The sequence below is a fragment of the Bufo gargarizans genome, chromosome 1, assembly GCF_014858855.1.
Source record: "Bufo gargarizans isolate SCDJY-AF-19 chromosome 1, ASM1485885v1, whole genome shotgun sequence".
Classification (NCBI taxonomy): Eukaryota; Metazoa; Chordata; class Amphibia; order Anura; family Bufonidae; genus Bufo; species Bufo gargarizans.
This window is the reverse complement of record NC_058080.1, coordinates 530,751,731-530,778,372: the sequence shown is the minus strand read 5'-3', so window position 1 is coordinate 530,778,372 and position 26,642 is coordinate 530,751,731. Positions and strand designations below refer to the sequence as shown.

The following is a 26,642-nucleotide window of genomic DNA, read 5'->3' as shown; positions in this document are numbered from 1 at the left end:
TTTTTTTTTTTTTTGACGGACCTGTTGAGTTGAATGCACCAGTCATGCGAGAAAAACAGATGAAGATACAACATGCTGAGATTTCTTTTCCTGAACGGACAGATGGTAGTGAAAAACAATGCTCATGTGCATATACGCATTGAAATAAATGGGTCAGGGTTCAGTCCGGATACTGTCCGTTCACAAGACAGAATGTGGGATATATATCTAGACTGGCAGATCCAGTCTTGGTCTCCCTGCGCTGGCGTGAGATGCGCCAGGCGCATCTCTGCCCTACTATGCGCCAAAAACTGAAGTTTACGCCAGCTACAGGCTGGCGTAGACTTCAGCTATAACATCCGCCACTTTTTAGTGAAAGTTATAGTTAATGCGAGGGCGGTGCGAAGCCAAGACCCCTTCAGCTGATCCTTTTCCCGTTTTTCTCGGCACTTCTGAAAAGTGCATAGAAGCTCAAAAAGTCACAATTTATGGTGCACACATGCCATGCGCCATTATTTTTATTTATTTTTTTACGCCACAGTTGTGGCGTATAGGCCTTGATAAATGTCCCTCAATGTACCTGGACAGAAAACTCACTTGTGTGAATTTTAGCCTAAGTGTAACAAATCTGCTTTCAGATGTTGCTTTACTTTCTATGCCACCCCTTTACTAAAGAAAGACTGAGAACATTTCTGTTAAAAATGTCATCTAATATACAGTACAGACCAAAAGTTTGGACACACCTCATTCAAAGAGTTTTTTCTTTTATTTTCATGACTATGAAAATTGTAGATTCACACTGAAGGCATCAAAACTAGGAATTAACACATGTGGAATTATATACATAAGAAAAAAGTGTGAAACAACTGAAAATATGTCATATTCTAGGTTCTTCAAAGTAGCCACCTTTTGCTTTGATTACTGCTTTGCACACTCTTGGCATTCTCTTGATGAGCTTCAAGAGGTAGTAGCCTGAAATGGTCTTCCAACAGTCTTGAAGGAGTTCCCAGAGATGCTTAGCACTTGTTGGCCCTTTTGCCTTCACTCTGCGGTCCAGCTCACCCCAAACCATCTCGATTAGGTTCAGGTCCGGTGACTGTGGAGGCCAGGTCATCTGGCGCAGCACCCCATCACTCTCCTTTTTGGTCAAATAGCCCTTACAAAGCCTGGAGGTGTGTTTGGGGTCATTGTCCTGTTGAAAAATAAATGATGGTCCAACTAAACGCAAACCGGATGGAATAGCATGCCGCTGCAAGATGCTGTGGTAGCCATGCTGGTTCAGTATGCCTTCAGTTTTGAATAAATCCCCAACAGTGTCACCAGCAAAGCACCTCCTCCTCCTCCATGCTTCACGGTGGGAACCAGGCATGTAGAGTCCATCCGTTCACCTTTTCTGTGTCGCACAAAGACACGGTGGTTGGAACCAAAGATCTTAAATTTTGACTCTTTAGACCAGTGGAAATCTGTGCTTTGGTCTGATGTCCATTCCTTGTGTTCTTTAGCCCAAACTAGTCTCTTCTGCTTGTTGCCTGTCCTTAGCAGTGGTTTCCTAGCAGATATTCTACCATAAAGGCCTGATTCACAGTCTCCTCTTAACAGTTGTTCTAGAGATGTGTTTGCTGCTCGAACTCTGTGTGGCATTGACCTGGTCTCTAATCTGAGCTGCTGTTAACCTGCGATTTCTGAGGCTGGTGACTCGGATGAACTTATCCTCCGTAGCAGAGGTGACTCTTGGTCTTCCTTTCCACCCGTCCGCATGTGAGCCAGTTTCTTTGTAGCGCTTGATGGTTTTTGTGACTGCACTTGGGGACACTTTCAAAGTTTTCCCAATTTTTCGGACTGACTGACCTTCATTTCTTAAAGTAATAACGGCCACTTGTTTTTCTTAGCTGCTTTTTTCTTGCCATAATACAAATTCTAACAATCTATTCAGTAGGACTATCAGCTGTGTATCCACCTGACTTCTCCACAACACAACTGATGGTCCCAACCCCATTTATAAGGCAAAAAAATCCCACTTATTAAACCTGACAGGGCACACCTGTGAAGTGAAAACCATTTCAGGTGACTACCTCTTGAAGCTCATCAAGACAATGCCAAGAGTGTGCAAAGCAGTAATCAAAGCAAAAGGTGGCTACTTTGAAGAACCTAGAATATGACATTTTCAGTTGTTTCACACTTTTTTGTTATGTAACGAATTCCACATGTGTTAATTCATAGTTTTGATGCCTTCAGTGTGAATCTACAATTTTCATAGTCATGAAAATAAAGAAAACTCTTTGAATGAAAAGGTGTGTCCAAACTTTTGGTCTGTACTGTATAAAGCTGAGTGTATGTACGTGTGTGTGTGTGGTATGTATGTCTGCTAAAGGAATCCACACCCTTGCATTTACAATTGTGAAATTTGGCACACAGGTACATCATTAAATGAAATAAATGAAATATACCCGTGCAAAGCAGAGTCCTTCAGCTAGTAGTTGATAAATCTGGCTTAAAGGGCCTGTCTGACTTCACACATTGGTGGCATATTGCTAGGACAGCCTCTCGGCTAGAAATGAATGGAGGGTGGCCATGCTTGTGCGGTGCCCTCTCCTTTACTATGGGCGCTCCATTCTAGAGATATGTGCTGGTCCCAGAAGTGGGACCCGCACCTATCTGACATTTATGTAAAAATGCTAAATTGAAGTCAGTAACAGCAGAAATGGGCAGGAGGGATAGGGAGAGTGCACCCCTAGCCAAACAGCACAGAAAGGGCCAGAATGTATAATATGCAGCTTCTACATGAGGTGGCATATTCAGTTGACAAAATAAAGTGTAATCACAGAGTACCTTCAGTGTAAAACGTAACCTTTACTAATGACCATTAAAAATTACCCAGTTTGTGCCCTTAAAAAGCAATTTACAATGAGGCTGGGCGGGACAAGGAAAGGTAAATTGACTCACCTTCACACTTGCCCTATCAAGCTATAGGCCCTGCCTAGCAAAACGGAATGGCCGTCCGATAGGGGCGTTCCCATGTCAGGAACCTCCCTGATAGGCCCTATATGTCCTTGACAACAAGGGATAGATACCGCCACCCGAGAAGAGACCTAATATGACTACAGTGCAAATGTCAGAAGTCAATGCATGTATCCGAAACGAATAAAGTTACAACAAAAATACGTATATGCTCCCAAATAAGCCAGTAGCGTCCAGATTTTGATCACCAGTGGGGGAAAGAAAGGAGTACATAGCATATGTCCCAGGAATGCAAACTTTGTCCCGACGCGGCACAGACCACAGGGTATGTGGAGGGAGCTCCCCATCCCCAACGGGTCCCCATGCTGCGGTGACGGGGACCCAATTGCTGGGAAGGCAGCCTGATGCCTTCTATAGGCATCGTGCTGCCTTCCATGGAAGCCTGTGAGACCCAGCCCCCTGGATCTCACAGGCAAGCAGGCAGAAGTGAATTACATTGTGTAATACACTTACAGTCAATGCATTACAATACAGATGTTTTGTAATGCATTGTACAGGGGATCAGACCCCCCCCCCCCCCCAAAAAAAAAATAATGTTTTTACATTTTTTACAGTAGAAAAATAAATGTTCCAAGTAAAAAAAGGACCCTTTTTTCATAATTAAGTTATTATAGAGCGTCGGTAACAACCTGCTCTATAAAAGTATCACATGATCCACCCCGTCAGGTGATACAGCCATTTTTTTCACCTTCCGTCACAATAAGTGTAATACCAAGTGATCAAAAAATCATATGTCTCCCAAAATGGTACCAATCAAACCGTCATCTCATCCTGCAAAGAAAGACACCCTACCTAAGACAATCACCATTTTATTATTTTCAAAAATGCTTTTACTGTGTAAAACGTAACAAAAATAATAGACACATTGGGTATCGCCACGTTTGTAACAACCTGCTCTAAAAAAAAAAAAAAATCATGAGATGCCCCCACCCCCCACAGGTAAATGCTGTAAAAAAAAAAAATTTTTAAACTGTTCCAAAGCAGCCATTTTCTGGTCACCTTGCCTCACAAAAAGTGTAATACCAAGCGATCATAAAGTTGTATATACCCCAAAATGGTACCAATGAAAACTTCACCTCATCCTGCAAAAAATGAGCCCCTATTAAGACAATCGCCCAAAGAATAAAAACCAGTGGCACCTGTAAACCAATCCATCAAAATCTGCGATGCAAAAACCATATGGCGCGAGTCCTGCCAGGTGATATGGGGTGCTGCAATATTCACGAGAAAGTGGGTAACAAATTATGCAACATTTTGTTTTAAGAGATTAAACTGTTCATGTTCACAGCCAAGGGTTTCTAAATTCCGTAAAACGCTTATGGGGTCAAAGTGCTCAGTACACCCTTGTACGTTCCACTGTAGGGGTACGTCAGGGACTCTTCAGATACAAAATGGTGCCCAAAAACCATTCTAGCAAAATCTGCCTCCAAAATCCATATGGCTCTCCTTTCCTTCTGACCGCTGCCATGTGCCCATAGAGCAGTTTACCACCACTTTATGGGCTATTTCTGTAAACTGCAGAATCGGAGTAATGCATATTGAGGTTTAGTTTACTGTTAATCCTTGCTGTGTTGCAAGAAAAAATAGATTAACATTAAAAATCTGCATAAAATTTTTTGAAAGTTTCGCCTACATTTTCCTTTATTCTTGTGGAACACTTAGAGGGTTAACAAAGTTTGTAACATCAGTTTTGAATAATTTGAGTGGTGGTGTTTCTAAAATGGGGTCAATTATCGGTGGTTTGGATTATGTAACCCCTCAAAATCGCTTTATAACTGAATTGGTGCTTAAAAAAATGGCTTTGGAAACTTTCTTGAAAACTAGAAAAATGTTAAGCTTTCTAACGTCCTAAAAAAAAAAAAAAAATGACATGCCAACATGAAGTATACATTTGGGGAATGATGACTGATAACTATTTTATGAGGCATTACTATCTGTCTTAAACATAGAGAAATTCTATTTTTGAAAATTGTGATTTTATTTTTTCAAATCTTTGGTAAATTTGGGATTTTTTTCATAAATAAAGGTGAAATATATCGACTGAAATTTACCACTGTCATGAAGTACAATGTATATCCAAAGGGTCTGCACTGCTTCTGGCGGTTTGGCGGTGCAAGTGTCAGCAGGCAGGAATCCCAATAGACAATGTGTGAAGGAGAGAACGACTTTTGCACTGTTGATATATTAGATGCGAATTTATTCCGTCACATATTACAGCATAGTGACACGTTTCAGCACACAAGTGCTTTCATCAGACTAAACTTGTGTGCTGAAACGCGTCACTATGCTGTAATATGTGACAGAATGAATCTGCATCTAATATATCAAAAGTGTGCGTTCCGGTCTCTCCTTCACACATAAAGTACAATGTGTCACAAGAAAATAATCTCAGAATGGTTTTGATAAGTAAAAGCCTCTTCTACGTTTTTGACCCGCATCGGGTTTTGGATCACAATAATTGATTGAAATAACTCTGACCAAAAAACTGAACTGCGAACTCAGCCTTATGTGACTTATAGTGCATAGGTTGTTGGATTTGGAACCTGTGCCCATATGATGGCATGCTAGCTTTTATGGATCATAGGGGGATCTGTTTGTTTTCTGGCACCATTAGTTTGGACTGATTGGGCTACTTTCATACACTTGCACTAGTTCCTCCGTCTACAAGGCAAGTACCTGTGATACTACTTTCAGGTCAATCCAACATGGAGAAGACCTTTTTAGATTGGACCTAGTTGGAACTGAAACAAATCCACTTGTGTGCCAGAATCGATGAAGAGAGAGTATATCTTGGTTACTCTGTAGTGTTATGCTTAATAGTTTCTGTAACTGGGGACAGGTTGGCATGGGATTTATCTTTCATATGTTACAACATCTGTTTCCTTTATAGAATTCAGCTGGGCTGCTAAGTGAACAACAGTATTTCAGGCTAAAAGGAAGTTATACAATGTTTTGCAAATACTTAAAATGAAATATTTCTCTTAACCCATTAGTGACGACCATCACAGCAGTCACTAACGGGCCTTAGGCTAGGTCACTGCCTTTTTATGGCTTGCATGGACGCTGTGATTGGTGGTGGTGCCAGGAGTCAACCCCGCTGATCTGATATCGAAGACTTATCCTAAAGATAGGTCATCAATATTATACCACTAGACAACCCCTTTAAGGCCTCTTTCACACTTGCGTTGTCCGGATACGGCGTGTACTCCACTTGCCGGAATTACACGCCGGATCCGGAAAAACGCAAGTGAACTGAAAGCATTTGAAGACGGATCCATCTTCAAAATGCGTTCAGTGTTACTATGGCAGCCAGGATGCTATTAAAGTCCTGGTTGCCATAGTAGTAGTGGGGAGCGGGGGAGCGGTATACTTACAGTCCGTGCGGCTCCTGGGGCGCTCCAGAATGACGGCAGAGCGCCCCATGCGCATGGATGACGTGCCATGCGATCACGTCATCCATGCGCGTGGGGCGCCCTGACGTCACTGAAGCGCCCCGGGAGCCGCACGGACTGTAAGTATACTGCTCCCCCGCTCCCCACTACACTTTACCATGGCTGCCAGGACTTTAGCGTCCCGGCAGCCATGGTAACCATTCATAAAAAGCTAAACGTCAGATCCGGCAATGCGCCGAAACAACGTTTAGCTTAAGGCCAGATCCGGATCAATGCCTTTCAATGGGCATTAATTCCGGATCCGGCCTTGCGGCAAGTGTTCAGGATTTTTGGCCGGAGCAAAAAGCGCAGCATGCTGCAGTATTTTCTCCGGCCAAAAAACGTACCGGTCCGGAACTGAAGACATCCTGATGCATCCTGAATGGATTTCTCTCCATTCAGAATGCATTAGGATAATCCTGATCAGGATTCTTCCGGCATAGAGCCCCGACGACGGAACTCTATGCCGGAAGAAAAGAACGCAGGTGTGAAAGAGCCCTAAGCTTCCACCCTTTTGCTACACTTGCATGGATGTCGTTATTAAATGGATAATGAACTTGTCAAGATGCTTTCTGAGTATAGGTGAAATTTACCTGGGATCAATCAATGAGTGGAATAAAATATAGTTATATGTAGTGTAAGAAAAATGCGTTCTATAAAATGTCTGTATCTGAAAATGTAACACAAATTTCAGTATTCTGGAGAATTTGTACATTTCACTTCAAACTACAGGCAGTCTGTGTCTAAAATTGGAAGCCATGCACAAGGATATGGTTTACTGGCCAAATGGGAAATGTCATGGCCCACAAAGTTGCTGGGGATGGTTGGGGAACACTCAGCTTGATTAACGGATGGACTTGGGTCTGGTTTTGGATACTTGGCCAGCTCCTTGGTGCAGGCTCTTCTCTTGCTTGCAGTCAGCGGATGGTTAGGCAGTAATGTTCTGACCATTCACATCAGATCCTTTAGTTTTCAGGATGGTAATTTTTATTATACCCAAGTAATTTTTAGTACACTTTGGGTACTGCTGTACAAAGCTTTAGATGTAGTGTGTTGATTAAGAGCTCATTCACTGGCCTTCTAAAATGTGTAATGAAAGCTGGCATCAGTGCGAACAGAACCATTTACCCTTTTACACATTACATTTTAGAGGCACTCTTTTAGAAACATTACCTGACTAATATTTTCTTGCATAGGACTATGGATCTGCTTGATTGGAACAGTTTAATTGACAGCCGAACCAAGCTCTCCAAACTTCTTTTGGTGCCAAATTTACAGGTATACTTTTAATACTTATTACTATTATAATTATTATATTACAAATATGTTGGCTTTTCTTCTGTTTATATCTAGATTAGGTGGACTCCTGAATGAAATTAGACAGGAATTAGCAACGCACAGATCTAGTAAAGGGTTCTCTTGGGAATTTAGAAAATAAAAATAATTAATTATAAATATATTCCCAAATACCTTTCGTTTGTTATGTAGGGAGCAATCATTAGGAGAAATAAAATGTCTGCTGTCGTATTAGTACACAAAAAACCTGTCCTAATCACACAGGAGGACAAGTTTTCATTTTGGTCTTTAAAGGGATTCTGTCACCAAGTTTTGGGCTATAGAGATGCGGACATGCACGGCTAGATCGCCGCTAGCATGTCCGCAATATACCTGTCCTATAGGGTTGTGTGCTTTTATTTTCTTTTGAAAAAGGATTTTAGAGATATGTAAATTAGTCTTGTAGGTGCCCAAGGGGTGATACGAACCTTCCTGGTGCCCAACCACGCCCGCCTGTGAAGGAGCCCAGCACCGCCTATGTCCTCCGAATCTCCTCCTTTCATCACCGATAGATTGCAGTGCCGGTATAGTGTTCCTTCCCTGTGCTGGCATCAGCCTCAGGGAAAGAACTGCGCGAGCTCGCGCATCGCGAGATTACGGCAATCTATCGTTGATGAAAGGAGGAGATTCGGAGGACATAGGCGGTGCTGGGCTCCTTCACAGGCGGGCGTGGCTGGGCACCAGGAAGGTTCGTACAGCCCCTTGGCGTACAGCCCCTTGGGCACCTTACAAGACTAATTTACATATCTCTAAAATCCTTTTTTAAAGAAAATAAAAGCACACAGCCCTATAGGACAGGTATATTGCGGACATGCTAGCGGCGATCTAGCCGTGCATGTCCGCATCTCTATAGCCCAAAACTTGGTGACAGAATCCCTTTAATAAATATTGTCAACTATTATACCCCTCTGCAGCCTTCTGGTTTTCACTGGTTCTGTAGACTGAAGGGTTTTAGTGAAAAGCAAAAATAACTAAATGCTGTTCTGATGGCTTGTTCTGTAGCCTTTATCTCTGATTTCTTGACCACTCATAAACATTTAAGCTAAATTCTTATTAGTTTGATCATAATTCAGCTTAAGCAAGTGTTTATTTGCTATTAGGAAAGTAGTGCTATAAGCTGCCGATCGAGTCATCAGAGCAGGGGCTCATGCATGCGTACGTAATTTATTTTTTGCAAGTCTGTTCCATTAGGTTCCGCATTTGGACTGCAAAAATTCATTTCAATTGAGCCGCTAAAAAATCTGAAATGACGTGCATTCGGTGTCTGCATGGCTGTTCCACAAAAAAATGGAACATGTCCTATTATTGTCCGCCTTACGGACAAGGATAAAACTGTTCCATTAGGGGCCAGCTGTTTTGTTCTGCAAAATGTAGAATGCATGCGGCAGGTATCCGTGTTTTGCGGACCGTCAACAGTCGTGTGCATGAGCCTCAACTCTGTGAAGCACAAAAAACTGTCTGCAGAGTCAGCAAAACCTGCAGGTTGCAGGGGGCAAACTGTTAGAACATTTTTAACAAAGACCAACTAAAAACATGCTTTTTAAGCCCAAAATAAGCAGAATGCAATGATGTAAAAGAGAAATTTCCCCCAAAAGTGTCTATAGCCTTTAAAGGATAACTGTCACATTTAGACCCTAATTTCAATTTTCATATATGTAGTTACTAATAACATGATATTCCAGAATCAGTTACTATTAGACTGACTTACCCCATATTTAATAAGATTCAGCCCTTAGCAACCAGTCTGCATAAAACTGCAATTTCACTATTCAGTTAAGATGGCCGCCACTGCCCTCACCCAGAGGCTAATCCCGCCTGCCCTCACTAGCCAGTAACAATAGCCCCCCAAAAGTGTCAGTAACCAGAGCCCTCCCCCCTAAAGGGTTAATCTCCTGCAGCACAAAGGGGTCCTGTTACCACAGGTTGCTTTCATTTATACACTGAGCAGACGGCAGATCTCCCTTCCCTGGTCTGCGCTGCTCCAACTCTGCATTGTCCCAGTCTGCTGAGTGAGGCTGGGTTCACACCTGAGCGTTTTACAGCGCGTTCCTACGTGCTGTAAAACGCTCAACAAGGAGAAACCAATGCTTTACTATGGGAATGGTTCTCACCTGGGCGTTTTACAGCACGTACGATCGCACTGTAAAACGCCCGACGCCCCAAGAAGTACATGAGCTTCTTTGGGGCGTCTTGTCACGCGTTCCCGTACATAGACTTTCGGGAACGCGCGACAATGGGTGTTCGCTTGTCTCTGTATGCGCGATTGCAAACGCCGGTACAATCGCGCCTACAGAGCGCTCCTTTGAGAACGCTCAGGTGTGACTCCAGCGTGAGGGAGCGTCTGCCAAGCGCAGGGACAGGGAGAAGTGCACACAGCCCAGGCACTGTTATCAGCTGCTGGGGAGGACCTGGCTTTAATCCTTTACTTACAGTCCCTGGCTGTCTGTAATCTGACCCTGCACACTGCGTGCTCCGTCTATCAACAGATTGACGGACCATGCCTAGCAACCTGATTTTAAGCACAGGTAAAAATAGGCCGTACACGGAACAAAACTGTGGAATTAAGGGATAATTGAATACACAGTGAAAAGTTGAAATAGGGCCACCAAGGAGATATTAATCACCACAATCCAATACTCCCAAAAATATATATAATACGACAGATGTCCTTTAAATGTAATGTACTGCAGCAACTTTAGCGTTCTGCATGACATCATTGATTTTCTGTGACAACTCATTGTATTTTCTCTTTCCTGTTGACCCACACAAGAAAGCACACATATGATGAAAAGATTAACAAGTGTCGTCCTGTCATCTCCTGCTTATTCTTTTGTAAGCATTGTGAAAAGAGTAAAAACGAGGATCCCTCCCCAAATGAGCGCCCTGTGCATGGGGCATTTCTGTGATGTGTGTACAATGTATGCATCTACAGTTGTACTTGTTATATGTGTTATGTTCTAGAGCTGTGGTGTGAGAAATGTTACGCTGAATACAAATGCGAAACCCGACAAGCATATTCTGTTTTGCACATAAAGTTAACATATGTTGGGATTAACTTTTCCCTTTAAACCTTATAACAGTGATGAGCACTTGTCAGCTCCCCTCCCTATGTGCAGCCAGGATTTAATCCCATATGTTGTTCTACATTTAGGTTACCCTCGTTATTCATTCCTCAGCTTTATTACAGGAACTCCCAGCAGCGTCGGTCAGGCTATTCTCTACCACATCATCCTCTCTTATGTTTTGTTTAGCAGCTTGAGAGAGAGAGATTCTTTTTTTTCTTCTTTTAGGGGGGCATATTTCTAGTAATATATATTAGAGCATGATACAAGGTGGGGAGGGATTTATGGGATTTGCCACCTGCGCTCCGTGTACGATTCTAAGCTTTGACTTATCATCTGCATGCTAAAGAAGTGTACAGCTCCGTTCTGCTATATGTAATGAAACTGTGCCACCATCTGGCCCTTCACAAACCTGCCGGCTTGAAGGCAAGAGAATGGCTTTGTAATCTGCGCCTGTTGAGCCGGAGTCTAGTAATTTATCTTCATGATATCTTGACCTTGATGATGATGACTCAGTCATGAATAGTGAAGCTGACCTGACATCAAGCTTATTGTATGGGTTTTACATCTGCACCAGAGCAGGGTGAAGGGGATCTCTCTTCCTTCCAGCTAGTTACAGCAGGATTTCCTCTTTTATAGGATGTCTGTGGAATTTAATAGCCCACCGCTTCTATTATTCTTCCAGTAATAGAGGTATAAATTGATAACATTTTAATTTTCCATTTGACACTTTTAATGCGCTCCTTGTACACCTTATTATTCCGCTAAAAATGTTGCCGATTGCATTTTTGGAAGATATTCTATTAACCGAGCTGCTGCTTCCCTATCAACAAGGCGTAAACTATAAATAAGCTTACTTATTTGCCTCTACTTTTTCTTTATATGCAATAAAGGCCAAGTAGTTAAGTTGTAAGGGAGAATAAACTCATTTTTGTGTTGATTTGTAGCGGGTCCTTAGGGATGTATTTGCATAAATTAGGCGATTTTTATTCACACCTGAATACATTTACAGCAGCAGAATAAATTGAACTGCCAAACCATTTCCACAATGACATATTTATGCTTCCAGGGCTCTGTAGAGAATACAGTAATTGGTTTCAAAAAGTTAAAAAGTAAAAAGAATGGTTACGGTTCTAAATGGCTCCATAGCAGTAGCGTTAGGTTTTACGTTTCACTTGTAATGAGACGCATTTGTATTTTTTATTTTATTTATTTTTTTATTTATTTTTTCCCCCATCAGAGCGGTCAGGTAGAGGCCCTCTTGTCCAGGTTCACCGAAGAAGAGGATCTGCAGATGAAGAGAATGTTGCAGAGAATGGATGTTCTCGCAAAGGTCAGGAATGTATTTTTATGCCGTTTGCTTGACACGTTGTATATTTCATTCACTACTTGTCAGGTTAAAATTTATAACACCTCGCAAAAGGGGGGAAATGGCAGGGAGTAAAAAAGAATTTAAAAAAAATGGGTCTCTGTTATGAAGAGGTGGACATGTCTAGGCACATTTGCTTTGTGTTAAAGGGGTTTTCCATGTGAGCAGATCTTGTGAACATGTGCAAGGACTTTAAAAGAATTGTCCAGGGACAACACTGGAAGTAGTCCAGAAGCACTTGTAGTAATACACAGGGCCTTCTGTGGTCATGGAGCACTCCTCCAGGACAGACCCAATTAATGCAGCAATCCAGTTCAGGATCAAGGTGCTGGAAGTCCACCGTTGCTCAGAAAGATTCTCATGGTCACAGGTGTTTCAGAGATAAATGCTGGCAGGGCTCCAGTGAGACCCCTCAATTTATTGTTGCAATGTCTATTCCTTCTGCTACACCTGACAGGTTCTCTGTTCTTTATCAGTAGATGCACTGCACTGTAGCCTATGCTGCATCCACACACATAACCAGAAACCTCACCAGCCCACCATGTCCGCCAATATACCAATAAACTTCACAACAACTTTTAAAAGCGCGGTACCTGCAAAGTAGAAGTATCTTAAAATAGTGTACTGGCATAACGTATAAGCATATCATGAATGTCCAGTTAGTTTCACTGGTGCATCAGACAGTTTAAGTGCTCAATAACAAAGGATCAGTCCGAGTCCTTTATTGTGTCAGGGGTGCTGGTCACAATTTTTCAGACTTTTTGGCAAAACCATTTTTATTTCAACTATTTTTCTCATCGGAGGATCCTTCACTTGTAGAGGTTATAGCTTTGTAGATGGTCATCCTTAATGTCCATTTTATTTTTTGAAGATTATTCACTTGGCTTGTAGTACATTTTGACTCAACCTTACGTAGATGTTCCTTCAACAAGAGCCCGGTAGGTTTTGGCTATTGTTCTAGCTAGTCGGTCAGGTACAGTAGCACTCTGATATTTTATCATATAGTTTTTACATTATGTTGAAGTACAATAGCCTGATGGTTCTGCAAAGTTTGCAATGATCCAGTACTGGAGATGGCACCAGCACCAAATTAGCATCTTTGTGTTATATTTAAGAAATCTGTAAGTATATGTTCACAGTGAAATCTGTAGTGAAAATCCACAAAACACAAATACAGTTTTTGTGGAGGATTTGACTGTGGATTAAATCCTTTTGCAGGTCTTACAATGCCAGGCGTTCTGTGGATTTGACAATTTACTGTACCAGAAATGGACTGGGAGGCTAAAGAGGTCCTGGAAAACAACTCAAAGTGGCCCCATGTTTTAGGTGGATCCAGACTGACAGAAGGTGGGGCAAAACAAGTAGGCAGGGACAACAGATGTAGGTGGGACCAGCAATATCGCAATGCAAGACAAAATACCGCTGCAGTAAAACCAGACACCACAGTGCAGGACAAATACTGCCGGCGGCCCCACATTATGAAACTGTATAATCATCCTGAGGATGGCAATACAGTTGAATTCAGGGGGGCATCTGCAGTCGCTTGCTAGGTTCATAAGTATTTGATACTCCTACATGAATTAATGCTCAGAGAATCTGATCTTTATGTATCTGGAAGGTGGCCATGAAGAGGCCTTGGGTGGACCCCTGGGCATCGGCCCACCATGAAATTTCCCTGTAGAGTCTATGGCCTCTCCAGCTCTGTACTGTACGTTATTCACAACCAGTAAAAAAAAATAAAAAATTATTTACTATGTAGTATGGTAGACTGTACACATGGCATCCTATGTACGTAGACAGATGTTGAATTAACGTAAGCAAGATTTTTATGGGGCCATTGTTCCGATGACAGATGGCTGCTCAAATGTAGTTCTAGTTATTACCAGGTTCTGCAAGGGTCATTATGCCAGTGTAATCTAAATTAGTCACAAATCATGGAGTTTACACTTCATTACCAGTGGGGGGGAAATTAAAAATTATTGGTGGTAACAATCTTGCTAAGGAAAAGAGCAATCATTTTTAACATGTAGTGCAGCCACAAGAAGTCTTTTGTGTCACATATGAGCAGTCACCAGTGTGTAACTAATGAGCAGTGATGGAGATCCTGACCTAAAACATCTCTTCACACAAAATAATTTAATACTGAATGTCAGCAGCATAGAATGGATGAACATGGTACCGGTGACTTTTGCTGGTCCCTTGAGAAATCCAGTGTATGGTATAAGGATGTTTCTAATTTCGCGCAAACCATGGAGAATTGATCGAATGTTGATGATGGAGCATCAACAAGAGAAGGGTGCTGGCTATGAACTCATGTAGTTTTGTGTCTATCCCCGTATGATTAAAGGAACATCCAGCACTCATGTGAGCACTGTAAAATCTTCTGTACTTTATTTTAAAAAATCAACATGTATACATCTTCAATATCTTTGCTTACGTGTTTCGATCATAAGATCTTAGTCATAGCACGCAAGATCTTATGATCGCAACACATAAGCAAAGATATTGAAGATATACTGTATTATTTGCCCTATAAGACACCTGCCCATAAGACGCACCTAGGTTTTAGAGGAGGAAAATAAGAAAAAAAAAAACTTTTCATCAGACCTTGGCTCAGAGCCCCAATCACACCCCCAATGTTAATCAAACCTCACATCAGAGCCATAATCGGACCCGAGATCAGAACCCCAAGCAAATAAAATAAATAAATCAACTTACTTCTGCTCCAGATACTGCCGGCCCCACGGCTCCTAGGATACAGCTCTTTTTTTTACTGCCATGCACTGTATGCTGTCACAGACCGCTGACATCTTCACACTGTGCGAGGACCAGGAAGCGGTGTATATAGAGCATGGGGAACGCCAGATTCACTGCTTCCCTGTCCCCCTGTACTAATGGGCGCTTCCATAATGGAATTATTGATGTTTTGAAATAATGGATAGAAGATTTCACAGCTCACAGGAGTGCAGGATATTCATTTCTTCTTTGAAGCTTTCCAGCTGAGTACAATTCAGAAGTCAGGTGAGCTTAATGTAAAAATAAAACCCATAAAGCTGTGGTGGAAAAGGTTTTTTTTCTACCCCATTTAAAAAAAAATATTCCAGCTTCCCATTACATTGTGTGCAACCTCAAATGGTGCCACAAGTACAACTTGTCCTAAAAAAAACAAGCCCTCATATGGTGCTGTAAATGGAAAATAAAGAAAGTTATCTCTATGGGAGTCAACAACTGCTGTATTGAGTCTTGCCATGGTATGTGACCTGTGACATGAAACAATGTTCCACAACCTCACCTTTGTAGCAGAGTTTGGCTGTTCCTCAGTTTTAAGCCTCCTGCACAGCCATTTCTATTAATTGATAAAAAATTAACTATGAACACACACTTTTGATGCAAAATGTATGTAGCTGTAGTCATTAGTGACATGTAGGGACTCTGCACATCATAATTTTTTTTTTTCGGAGGCTCTGCTTGGGTCATACTTTCAACCACAAATTTTTATGCAAAAAGTATACTTATGCAGAATTGTGTGAAAAAGTACATGTGTAGATATAGATATATAAATGTAAGTGCTATGGTGGGTGGTACTTTTTTAGATCAGCTTCTATTTGTCAAATGGGTAAAAATTTTACTGGTAGCAAAAGAAATATGGTTAAGGCTCCATTCACACTTCCGCCATTCTGTTCCACATTTTACGGAACGGAATTGCGGACCCATTCATTTCTATGGGGCCTGGATCCAGAATTGCGGATCCGCACTTCCGGGTCCGCAATTCAGTTCCCGAAAAAAGTACCTGGAATCATCGTGGATGGAAGGTATGTGTCACCGAGGTTCCTGGCCTCTGTGAAATCAGAGCTGGTATTTTATGTGTCAGCAGCAGCTATTGCTAATTGACACCTAAAGATTTAGCATGGCTGTTATAGCTGATCCAGGACGGCTCTTACTGGGAGTAGTCAAAGTGCTGGGTGGGTGACTGCTCCCCATGTTCCAGGCCGGGTTTTGCCAGGCATAAAAAACAGCCAGCACTGTCAGGTGTGTGGATTTACCCCCTCTGACAGTGGAGCTCAGGAATCTGTGTGCTGTAAACTGAGGGCTGTGCTGGGATTTGAGGATTGAGCCGGACAGGAGGACTCAGGCCCCTCTAAAGGCGAACAGTCCTATGGACTTGATGAGGCTGAGCTGCTAACAGGGTGTGAATTAACACCCAGGAGAAAAGGTGACTTTTATTGTTTATGGACTTTTCTTGTGTGTCAACAAACACCAAACCACCTGCGTTTTGTGATACACCTTATCTGCATTTTGTTATACACCAATGTGTGAATAAACACTGCTGTTTGATTCAAGAACTGTGTACTTTGCCTGTATACTGCATCCGCTAGTCCTAACTACCAGAGTGAATCCCCACAGTATGTATTATAGAGAAGTGAGAATTTGTATTCATTGGGTGCTCTTTGCATTGAGACCCTTGCTGATTGCTTAAAAGAAGTGTTGAGCCATGTGCCCTTTGACTTTCATTATCCTTCCTTAGGCCCCTTTCACACTAGCGAGTTTTCCACACGTGTGCAATGCGTGAGTTCTGCGTTTTTCATGCAGCCCTGGCCTCGTAGAAGTGAATGGTGCTTCAGTGAAAAACTGATGGTTGCTAAGAGATGTTGTTGTTTGTAAACCTTCAGTTTTTATCACACGCATGATAAATGCATCAAAACACATTGCACCGCTGAAAAAAAAAAAGAACAACTAAATGCAATCGCAGACAAAACTGACTGAACTTGCTTGCAAAATGGTGCGAGTTTCACTGAACGCACCCTGAACGCATCCGGAACCAATCTGTCACGCTCGTGTGAAAGAGGCCTTAGAGACCTGTATGGTTGGGAACCAAAGATGAACATTGCCACCACCCCTTCATCCTCAACACGGACCCCCACTGGCCACAATTTCTGACATGTCTTTGACATTTTCAAAAATGTTAGTCTAAAATTCCACTCTTGACTTAGATTTACTGCAGAAGACGTTGCATATGGTTTTCACATAAGATTCTCCACAGGATGCAATGCCACTTCCATGTTGTGTAAATTTAGTCGTTTAGTCTTCAGTGTGTTGCCATTGTTGGAATGTGGCCATTAACTGGGAGTTTAATATTGACAATGTCAAAAATATAATAGTTACCTTCTAACTACGTATGTGAGTTACTGCACCGCGTATTTCTACCACATGGTGGCACTGTTTAATGTAGTATTTCATGTGCTTGAATTAAAGTTCAAGTACTGTATGTTTCCCTTGATCAGCAAACCGTGTGGTGAAGCGTAGTATTGCAAGCAGTTTCAGTTTGAGCCATTGCATTTGGTGATTTCTCAGAAAAACAATGTAACTTATTACTACCCTAAGAAAATAATAGAATTCCTACTTATTTACTGTAGTACAAGTCCTAAAGGCTATATGTATCATGTATACATAGATTGGAGAAAAGATCCAGAAATTCCCTCATTAACATTTTAAGCTTTATTCCAAAATAACGGGTTCAAACGTAGAGGTTCACAGAATGTATGTGGTCCACTCGCGCTATATGCTTCAGACTGAGTAGGTACTATTTTCTCTTTTCTATTCATTTTGCACCTCCGTGATCCATGATGGATCTGTGCACCCATTTAACATGAATAGAGCTTCTTTATAGACTGTGTTGGACAAGTTATAATGTATTACTACTTTTTTATTAGAAATAAAATATTTGTATCTGTTACAATGCTATAGTAATAATATAGTACTTAGGCGTGCATACATTCAGTTTATGTATAAGCTTATTATATACATTTATTCAGTTGCTTGTATTCAGAAGCCCTGACACCTACAGCGGCCTTGCTGGTCAAGAGCTGGCACCGAAGGAGCCTCATTAATATTTAGAACCAGTCTTACCGAGATGAGCAGTAAACGTGGCTCAGATGGTGCAGTAAATCACTGCCACTATATTTTACACATCTAAAAGGGTAGCAACAGCCCTTAGAAATGTCAGCTATATCAGGAAGTCTTTGAAATCCCTTAATAAGCACTCATTTCAATAAATGCATTGATGCTGAAATATAATCCTTCATAATAAAAATGCAAGCAAACACACTCTTTTTAACTTTGATGAAAAACAATATCAGCTTCTTGTTAGCGCCATAAGTTATCAGCAGACGTAAAGAGTCGTTTATGGCGTCTTAGAAGCAGACTCATTAAGTGTATGTACTTTATTTTGTCCTTCACAAAGAAGAAAGAGATTAATTGTCTAATTACAGCATGATTGCTGCTTAAATATCCAGTAAAATGGCACCTCAGCCCTTGCCTAGTGTGCTGACATTGGAGTAGATGATTCAGTGATGGCGATGCTTGTTTTTGTGTAAGCTTGTATTAACAGCACGTTGTGGGCACTGTGGGGCAGATGTTAGTTTGTTTTCAAGGGGTTATAGATATTGATGACCTGACCTTGGGATGAGTTATCAATATCTGATCGGTAGGGCTCTAACACCTGGCACCCCCACCAATCAGTTGAGTAACATGAAATGGTCACTATGCAGAGAACGGAGTGGTGTTTTCGGCTTTATTCTATGTGTTCTTATGCTTTCAGCTGCTGTAAACAGCTGATAGGTGGGAGTGCTGGGGGTTAGACCCCCCACTAGTCTGATTTTAATGGCAGGTCATAGAACAAGTCATCTAATGTCAATTAATAAAGTCAATTAAACAATTAAGGCTACTTTCACATTTGCGGCACAGTGATCCGGCAAGCAGTTCCGTTGCAATCTGCATGCAAACGGACAACATTTGTAGACTGATCCGGATGCGGATCCGTCTTACAAATGCATTGCAAGAACGGATCCGTCTCTCCGCTTGTCATCCGGAGAAACTGATCAGTTTTATATATTTTTTTCACATTTTCACCGGTCTGCGCATGCGCAGATCAAAAGGACAGATCCGGCATTGTGGTATTTTTAATCACGGATCCGGCACTAATACATTTCAATGTAAATTCATTCCGATAACTGATCCGGAATTTTGGATGGAGATAATACCTCCGTCCAAAACGCCATTCAGTGACTGTACTGAAGACATCCTGATGCATCCTGAACAGATTTCTCTCCATTCAGAATGCATGGGGATAATCCTGATCAGTTCTTTTCCAGTATTGAGCCCCTAGGACGGAACTCAGGGCCGGAAAAAATAAAATAAACAGTGTGAAAGTACCCTTAGAATTAAATAATTATGCTCCTCAACACTGAAATTGCAACACCAAGTACAAGCCATAAGGTCAAGGAAGTAACAGGTGTCGCTGACATCTGCAGATGAACACATTTTCAAGCAGCAAGCTCCAGTCTGTGGCATGTAGAAGGGGCATAAAAGCCTGACTGAAAGCCACATGAAACATCAAAAATTGCATTAAAGGGAACCTGTCACCGGGATTTTGTGTATTGAGCTGAGGACATGGGCTGCTAGATGGCCGCTAGTACATCCGCAATATCCAGTCCCCATAGCTCTGTGTGCTTTTATTGTGTGCAAAAAACGATTTGATACATATGCTAATTTACCTGAGATGAGTCCTGTCCCTGACTCATCTCCAGGACAGACTCATTTCAGGTAATTTGCATATATATCAAATGAGGGTTTTTTAACACAATGAAAGCACACAGAGCTATGGGGACTGGGTATTGTGGATGTACTAGCGACGATCTAGCAACCCATGTCCTCAGCTCAATACACAATATTCCGGTGACAGGTTCCCTTTAAGTCATTTTGGATGATTGTATGATGTCTCTTTGTTCATCGATGTGCCAGTTATCACCATTTGTCAAAAACTCTGAGGGACAGAATCCTTAAACTGAGAGACCTTGGTTTATCACTCTGGCAGATCACTACAAACCTAGGCTGAGATGTCAACACTGTTCAACATTGTGTGTCCCAGTGATTGGGAGAACAATGATGAACTGGATGACAGCAAAGGCGAACCTTTTGCATGGACAGATCGGCTGATTAGTAGGGCGGCACATAGTAATCCGTTTTGGACTGAAATTGGACATCCCATTCCAAGCCTAGGGCGGCAAACAGTGTCTACACAAACCACAAGGTGTTTATATTACATAGGACTACGAGACTGATGACCAACTACACATGTCACATTGACCTCACACCACTGCTAGGCTATCATGGTGCACAGCAAGACAGCAGTAAAGGCTGAAATGGAAGTCTGTCCTCTTCAGTGAGGAGTCCCACATTGGTCTTAGATGCCATGCTAGCCCGAGATTGGTCTGGTGACCACGTGGGCAACATCATGAAGAGGCCTTCACAAGGGAACACCACACTGGTCCTACTTCCAGGACTGTGGTGTGGGGTGGCATAATGTACAGTAGGTGGACCCCCGTAGTCTTCTAAGACGCACTAACAGCTTGATGTTACGCTGATTTGGTTGTGAAACGAGTGGTATGTCCATATCTCCAGTATCCCAGGAGCATGTGGCTGCGTGGCTACCATGGCCTGCAGCATCTCCGAGCTTATCTCCCATCAAGCACATCTTGGAAGTCATTAGTCGGCAATTGCACATGGAGCTGCTAGCATCGGATCTTGATATTTACGTGCCCAAGTGCATTCAGAATAGTAGAATATTCCTCAGACAACCATTAATAACCTCATTGATGACATGCCAAGGTTTGTAAGTGCGTGTATTTCTAAGCCTGGTGCTCATACGCAATATTGAATAAATCAAGATGTTTTGAATATTTTGTTTCCAATTATTCATCATTTGCATATCATTAACATGTCTGTCAAATATACAAGTCATATCATGTAGAAGCAAAAAATCGCTAAATGTGGCGCATAGCGCATCTCGCTTTTACGCCATGCTGTCCACTATTTGAAAAAGTAGAAGGGGGCCTGCGTGCCCCAACAAGTTCACCAATGTTTGCGCCAGAAACGTGTAAGTTATGCCAGTAATCTATGCCAATTCTTTCCTTCAAGTGGTTTTCTGGGAGTGTTTTGGCCTCTTCCTAGACCAATTACGTCACATGGCATATGTGCAGCTCATCTGTATTCAAGTGAATGGGCATGGGCTGCATTACCAAGCACAGCCACTATACAGTGTATGGTGCTGAGCTTGTTATGCTGTGAGGAGGCTGCAGCACTCACTGGAGCACCGCTGCATCTTCATACAGCTGATCAGCGATGATACCAGGGTGTGAGACCTCCAACAATCGGCTCTTGATAACCTATCCAGAGGATAGGTCATCAATATTGTAGTCCCTGAAAATGGCTTTAATACTTTTAGCGCATCTTACACCAAGGTAAATTTTGACTTAAGTAAGGAATGGCATTCCTCAGTATAACTGTATGATATGACCAATGATGGGGTTGTTTATTTGCCACTACAGGGTTTTGACAACAGGAACAAGAGTGCAACATTTTTAATAGGACTGTGTTGGCAAATTACGCCATTAAATAAATAAAAAAAAATTATACCCCTCCATTAATTCTTAGTTTTTGTTTAACAACCATCTATGGCTTCTTTCTATTATACACAATGTATAGCAATATAAGAAATGGCCATAGTTCTGCTGTAGGACATTGTGTAGCAATATTACTACACTACACTTAATTTGCAAACCTTTATTTTGTCTTCACTATGGTTTCAGGCTTAACGATTACCTTTACTGCCTTTTATTAAACTTTAGCTTCTTTTTTCCATCTAGAAAGCAGTGGAAACAGGTGTTCGGTTGATGATCGATGCAGAGCAGACCTATTTCCAACCCGCAATCAGCCGTTTGACTTTGGAAATGCAGCGTAAATTTAATAAGGACAGTCCCATTATTTTCAACACCTACCAGTGCTACTTAAAGGTGAGAGAATGCATCAATGACTATTACTGCCCTGTACAACGTCAAGGTATTCCTGGAAGACCCACTATACTAGGATTACAAAGCTGTATACTGCAAGGTGCATTTAAAGTGCGCTTCCTGTTTGAATAGAAAAATGCAATTAGGTTGTACTAACAGATGATCAATTCTTCAATTTAGTCATTCTCTGGATTTTACCTTGTTTATTAGATATGGCAGTTGGTTCTCATTTGAGCAGAAACAGTACAGCAAGGCTCCCATGCCGAATACTGGAGCCTTGGAGACACCACAGATATCACACCGCCTCCAGCACAGGCCCTGGGAGGTCCGGCTGCAATATCTAATAAATAAAGCAAAATTCTGTTCCTGGATGGATGGAAGAATTGATCATTTCTGCAAGAAAGACCTAATTCTGTTTTATTTTCTCTGCACATACTGGAGGTTCTGAGTGATCCCAAGTAATATTGGCAATAACTGTACGCTGTTGTGCTAGATGTGAGCTTTTATAAACCTGCCACTGTAATATCAAGTGAAATATATAGGTGACAGCTCCCTTTTCTCATAGCCTTGGTGACACGTTGTGGACATGAAAAAGATTACTTCCAGCTATGCCATTTTACCATTTTGTATTGAACATTCAAATAAACCTACTAGAAGACTTCTCTATATTGTATCCGTTTGATCGTTTTGTATGTAATATCAAACTCTCATAAAAAAAAAATATATATATTATTTTAGGTATTTATTTGAAGGTAGAGAACTGAATAAAAGCACTGTATCCTCTTTTGCAGGAAGCATATGACAATGTGACTTCTGGTGTAGAGCTGTCTAGACGGGAGGGCTGGCATTTTGGTGCTAAACTTGTAAGAGGGGCTTACATGCAGCAAGAGAGGAGCCGAGCAGAAGAGGTGGGCTACGAGTCCCCAATCAATCCCACCTATGAGAAGACTAATGAGATGTATCATAGGTGAGTGGATATGGGATCCATTGCCATACATTATGGTATTCTGACACTAATATTTAACTATCTATAAAACTAGAAATAATTATTACATCCACACTTGGCTGGTGATAAAGTTACGGTAACTGTGCAGCAAATTGTCGCAATGCACGCCGTCCAGACAAATACCAGAAGAAGACTCTGTTGACATCCAGCCCACAGACGTCTATAAATACGTTTTGGGGTATATGTTGCGTTCATTGTGAACATGGCCTTAGGACCCAAAACGCGGATACTGGCCGCGTGCATTCTGCATTTTGTGGATCAGAAACTCCTTCCCTATGATAGAAATGCCTATTCTTGTCCACAAACATAGGAAGTGTTCTATCTTTTTTGCAGGGCTGTGGAACGGAAGTGCGCATGCGGACAGCACACGATGTGCTGTCTGCATCTTTTGCGGGCCCTTTGAAATAAATGGGTCCGCGTTCGATCTGCAAAATTGCGTAACAGATGCGGATGCAAAAATACGGTTGTGTTAGGCCCTTAGACTAACTTTGGTGAGGACAGAGCTCTAAGTGACCAGAAAATGAATAAAGACCAATGAAAAGTCTCATACATATAGTAAGACAGTCGTATAATTTTTTGCTAAGGACCCCATTCACATTTAACCATTTTTGGCCAAAACCGCTGTTACTGACAGGACAGCCTAACATTCTAATGTGTATGGGGAGCTCCCAACTTTCCCTGATGAATTATCTTGGTAGAGAAAGGGATTGGGCATTTTGAATTTTAACCCAATCCTTTCGATCTCTTGGGAGATGAGCCTACATCAGAGAATTGTAGCAGCTTTTTTCCTCTTTCCTCAGTGAAAATACACAGTCAAATAGAATGTGTATGAAATGTGGGGACCAAAAACTATTCAAGGTGTAAGCATCCATGTGAGTTCCTTGCCAACCTTCTGAAGAAAAGGGTGTCACGTCAGGGGTGTACAGGCAAAGTGGGAAACTGGGGCCTTGTACTTTGCTTGTGAAGCACTCCTGGGCAGATATTTTGCTTCTTCGCTCCAAATACCTGTCTACCTTTTAGCTGTCCTTATACACCTACAATTTTCTGTTATAAGGTTGATGACCTAATAGTGGAGGATTCCCAATTACAAGTATATCTAATAGCTAAAACTAAATGTTACATTTAACTATACTGAAATCCTAAAAGTTCAACTTTTATCAGCTACCACAATATACAGAGACTAGGCTATTTGACTTGCCTAATCATTTAGTTGGTCTAATACTAACATTTTTCTTACAGTTAAGCAGCCATAGTTTTGCATGGCATTGTTACCAGGCTACATCTATCTTCTTTAAAGTGTAACCATCATGTCTATTTTCCCATAAATCAATAGTACAAGTTAATGTAAGAAAGTTTGTGATGTATCCTATTAAAGAAAAATGACTTGCCACTTATCCATCACTTCTTCTCCTCCTTGCCTCCTACACTGATCACTCACACTCACCTTAATGGTAAAATCTGGAGTAGGTTTAAAACAAGCCAATCTGAGTCAAGTGGCCTCAGAGAGATGTGCAGGGAATACTTGGTGTCTTGCCCCAGGCAGAATAATTCCTCAGTAGAGCATCCCTTGGCATCGGTACATCATTCCCTAAATACCCTTAAGGCTCTGTGTATGGGAGTGCCATAATCAATTAATAATTTTTGGGTGCCAATTGAGCTTTGGAATAAGAATTGTTTGCATGCTTGAGTCCCAGAAGCCTAGTGGGATTATGAAGAACAACGATCTGGTTACAGGTGTCACCCATAGAGGTCTAGAGACATGAGGAGAAAAAAGCAGCTGCAGAAAGAGCAGTACAGGTTGCGTATCACCCAGTGCTGGATTTACATCTGCATTGCTCAGTACTGCTATATGAGGCTAGGTTTATGTGTAGTAGCATGAATAGTAGACACTATGGCAGCTAATCTTCACCTACTTTGCAGTTAATTTCAGAGAAAACGAACTATTCGGAATGGAGCTAGCATTTGGGGGAAACTTTTGATGAGTGCAGGATATAATAGTGAGAAATACTGCTATTCCCTATCTACACACACTTATGACAGATTATTCTGAACTGTTACCTATAAAGACAATTACATTTGAAATATTTGTTATACTTTTTGTGTCCACATCTCAGCACCGATGAAATAAACTAGCAGCTCACGGGGAAAAAATAAAATACATTAATATTTCTATGCAGCTTGAATGGCTTTCATTACATTGCATTGACTTCAAATAGGTCTTCACTAAATTGCACTGAAAATTTTGTCAACACCATTTTAAAAATTTTTTGTCACATTATTTGTCTTTGAATAGCTTAAGGCAACACTAGCCCCACAGTGTCAAGCCTATACTTTGTGTTATACTGATACAGCCAAAATCTTTGCCAGATATATAAAAAAAACTATATGAAACTGCCAAGAATCTGTCCATTTGCGCACTGTGCCGTTAATCAGCCAGCTGTATAAAAACTAATTTGAATGGGAGTATGATGAGTAAATTACTTATTAGCATAATACAACATCCAATTTCCGATTCCCTTTTTATGTTGCATATATTATTTCTTCTCACTGGCCTCCTTGATCCCTTGAAAGTGCATTAAATATTCTGAACTAAAAAGAGGAGCTCAGGAAAATGTGAAACACTTATTTTATCCGAGACTGAAATGCAGGTCTAAGGTGTTGTAATAGATACATGTAACGGTTTTGTACTTGTAGTTTACTATGTAGTTAACTTGGTGGCTCAGCAGTTGGCGATGTTGCCTTGCCAAAATGAGGTCCTTTTGTCTACAGTAAATCCAACCAATGAAGACATCTGCATAGAGACTGATGTTCTTGCTGTACTTTTGTCAGTTTCCTCCCATACTCAAAAGATATATTGATGGCTAATTTGTTTTCTAAATTAATTGAGACAGTAAAATTAGGTTGTGAGCCACGCTGGGCATTACTATCTCTGACGGTGCCTTCGAATGTTGGCGCTATATACAATAAGCAGTAAGATATACTGTAAAAGGGTCAAGTTCGTAAGGGCAAGCCAAAGCCTTGAAGGGGTTATCCAGTAATATATAATGATGATCTATCCTCAAGATAAGTCAGCATTATCACATCAGCAGGGGTCCAAGTCCAGCACCCCTGCCGATCAGCTGTTTCAAGAAGCCGCTGCGCTCACCGGAGCGCTAGTGAGTGATGCAGGCTCCTGGCAGCTTTCCAAGCACAGTGCTGTACATGGTATAGTGGCAGTGCTTGGTGTTGCTGCTCAGCCCCATTGACTTGAATGGGGCTGAGCTGTAACTAGGCCATGTAACCGATGTACAGTGATGTCACTGGCCTAGAAAGAGGCTGCAGTGCTCAAGGCCACTTCTAACAGCTGATCGGCGGGGGTTCCGTGTGTCATACCCCCCGCAGATCTGATACCGATGTCTTATCCAGAGGAAAAAGTCATGAATATCTTTTCCTGGATAGCCCCTTTAGCATGTGTTTAATAGTCTGTGGCCTTAGTTGTCCTGTGACAGTAAGGCCTAGTACTGTTTCAAGTGGTAATGGGTTGTCACACCTCAACATTTAAGCCATTTCACTAGGATATGCCACAACTGTCAGACAGGTGCAGGTCCTACCTTT

The 26,642-nt window shown here is 41.6% G+C and overlaps 1 protein-coding gene across 1 annotated transcript in view; it reads left to right on the top strand.

The window, feature by feature from the left end:
- Window positions 1–26,642, top strand: part of LOC122924379 (proline dehydrogenase 1, mitochondrial-like) — a 152,103-nt gene that overhangs the window by 98,746 nt on the left and 26,715 nt on the right. Inside the window, exons 8-11 of the mRNA XM_044275405.1 lie at window positions 7,625–7,706; window positions 12,066–12,158; window positions 21,899–22,045; window positions 22,834–23,009. Of these exons, the coding sequence (XP_044131340.1) occupies window positions 7,625–7,706; window positions 12,066–12,158; window positions 21,899–22,045; window positions 22,834–23,009 (498 nt within the window). The remainder of the gene's footprint in view (window positions 1–7,624; window positions 7,707–12,065; window positions 12,159–21,898; window positions 22,046–22,833; window positions 23,010–26,642) is intronic.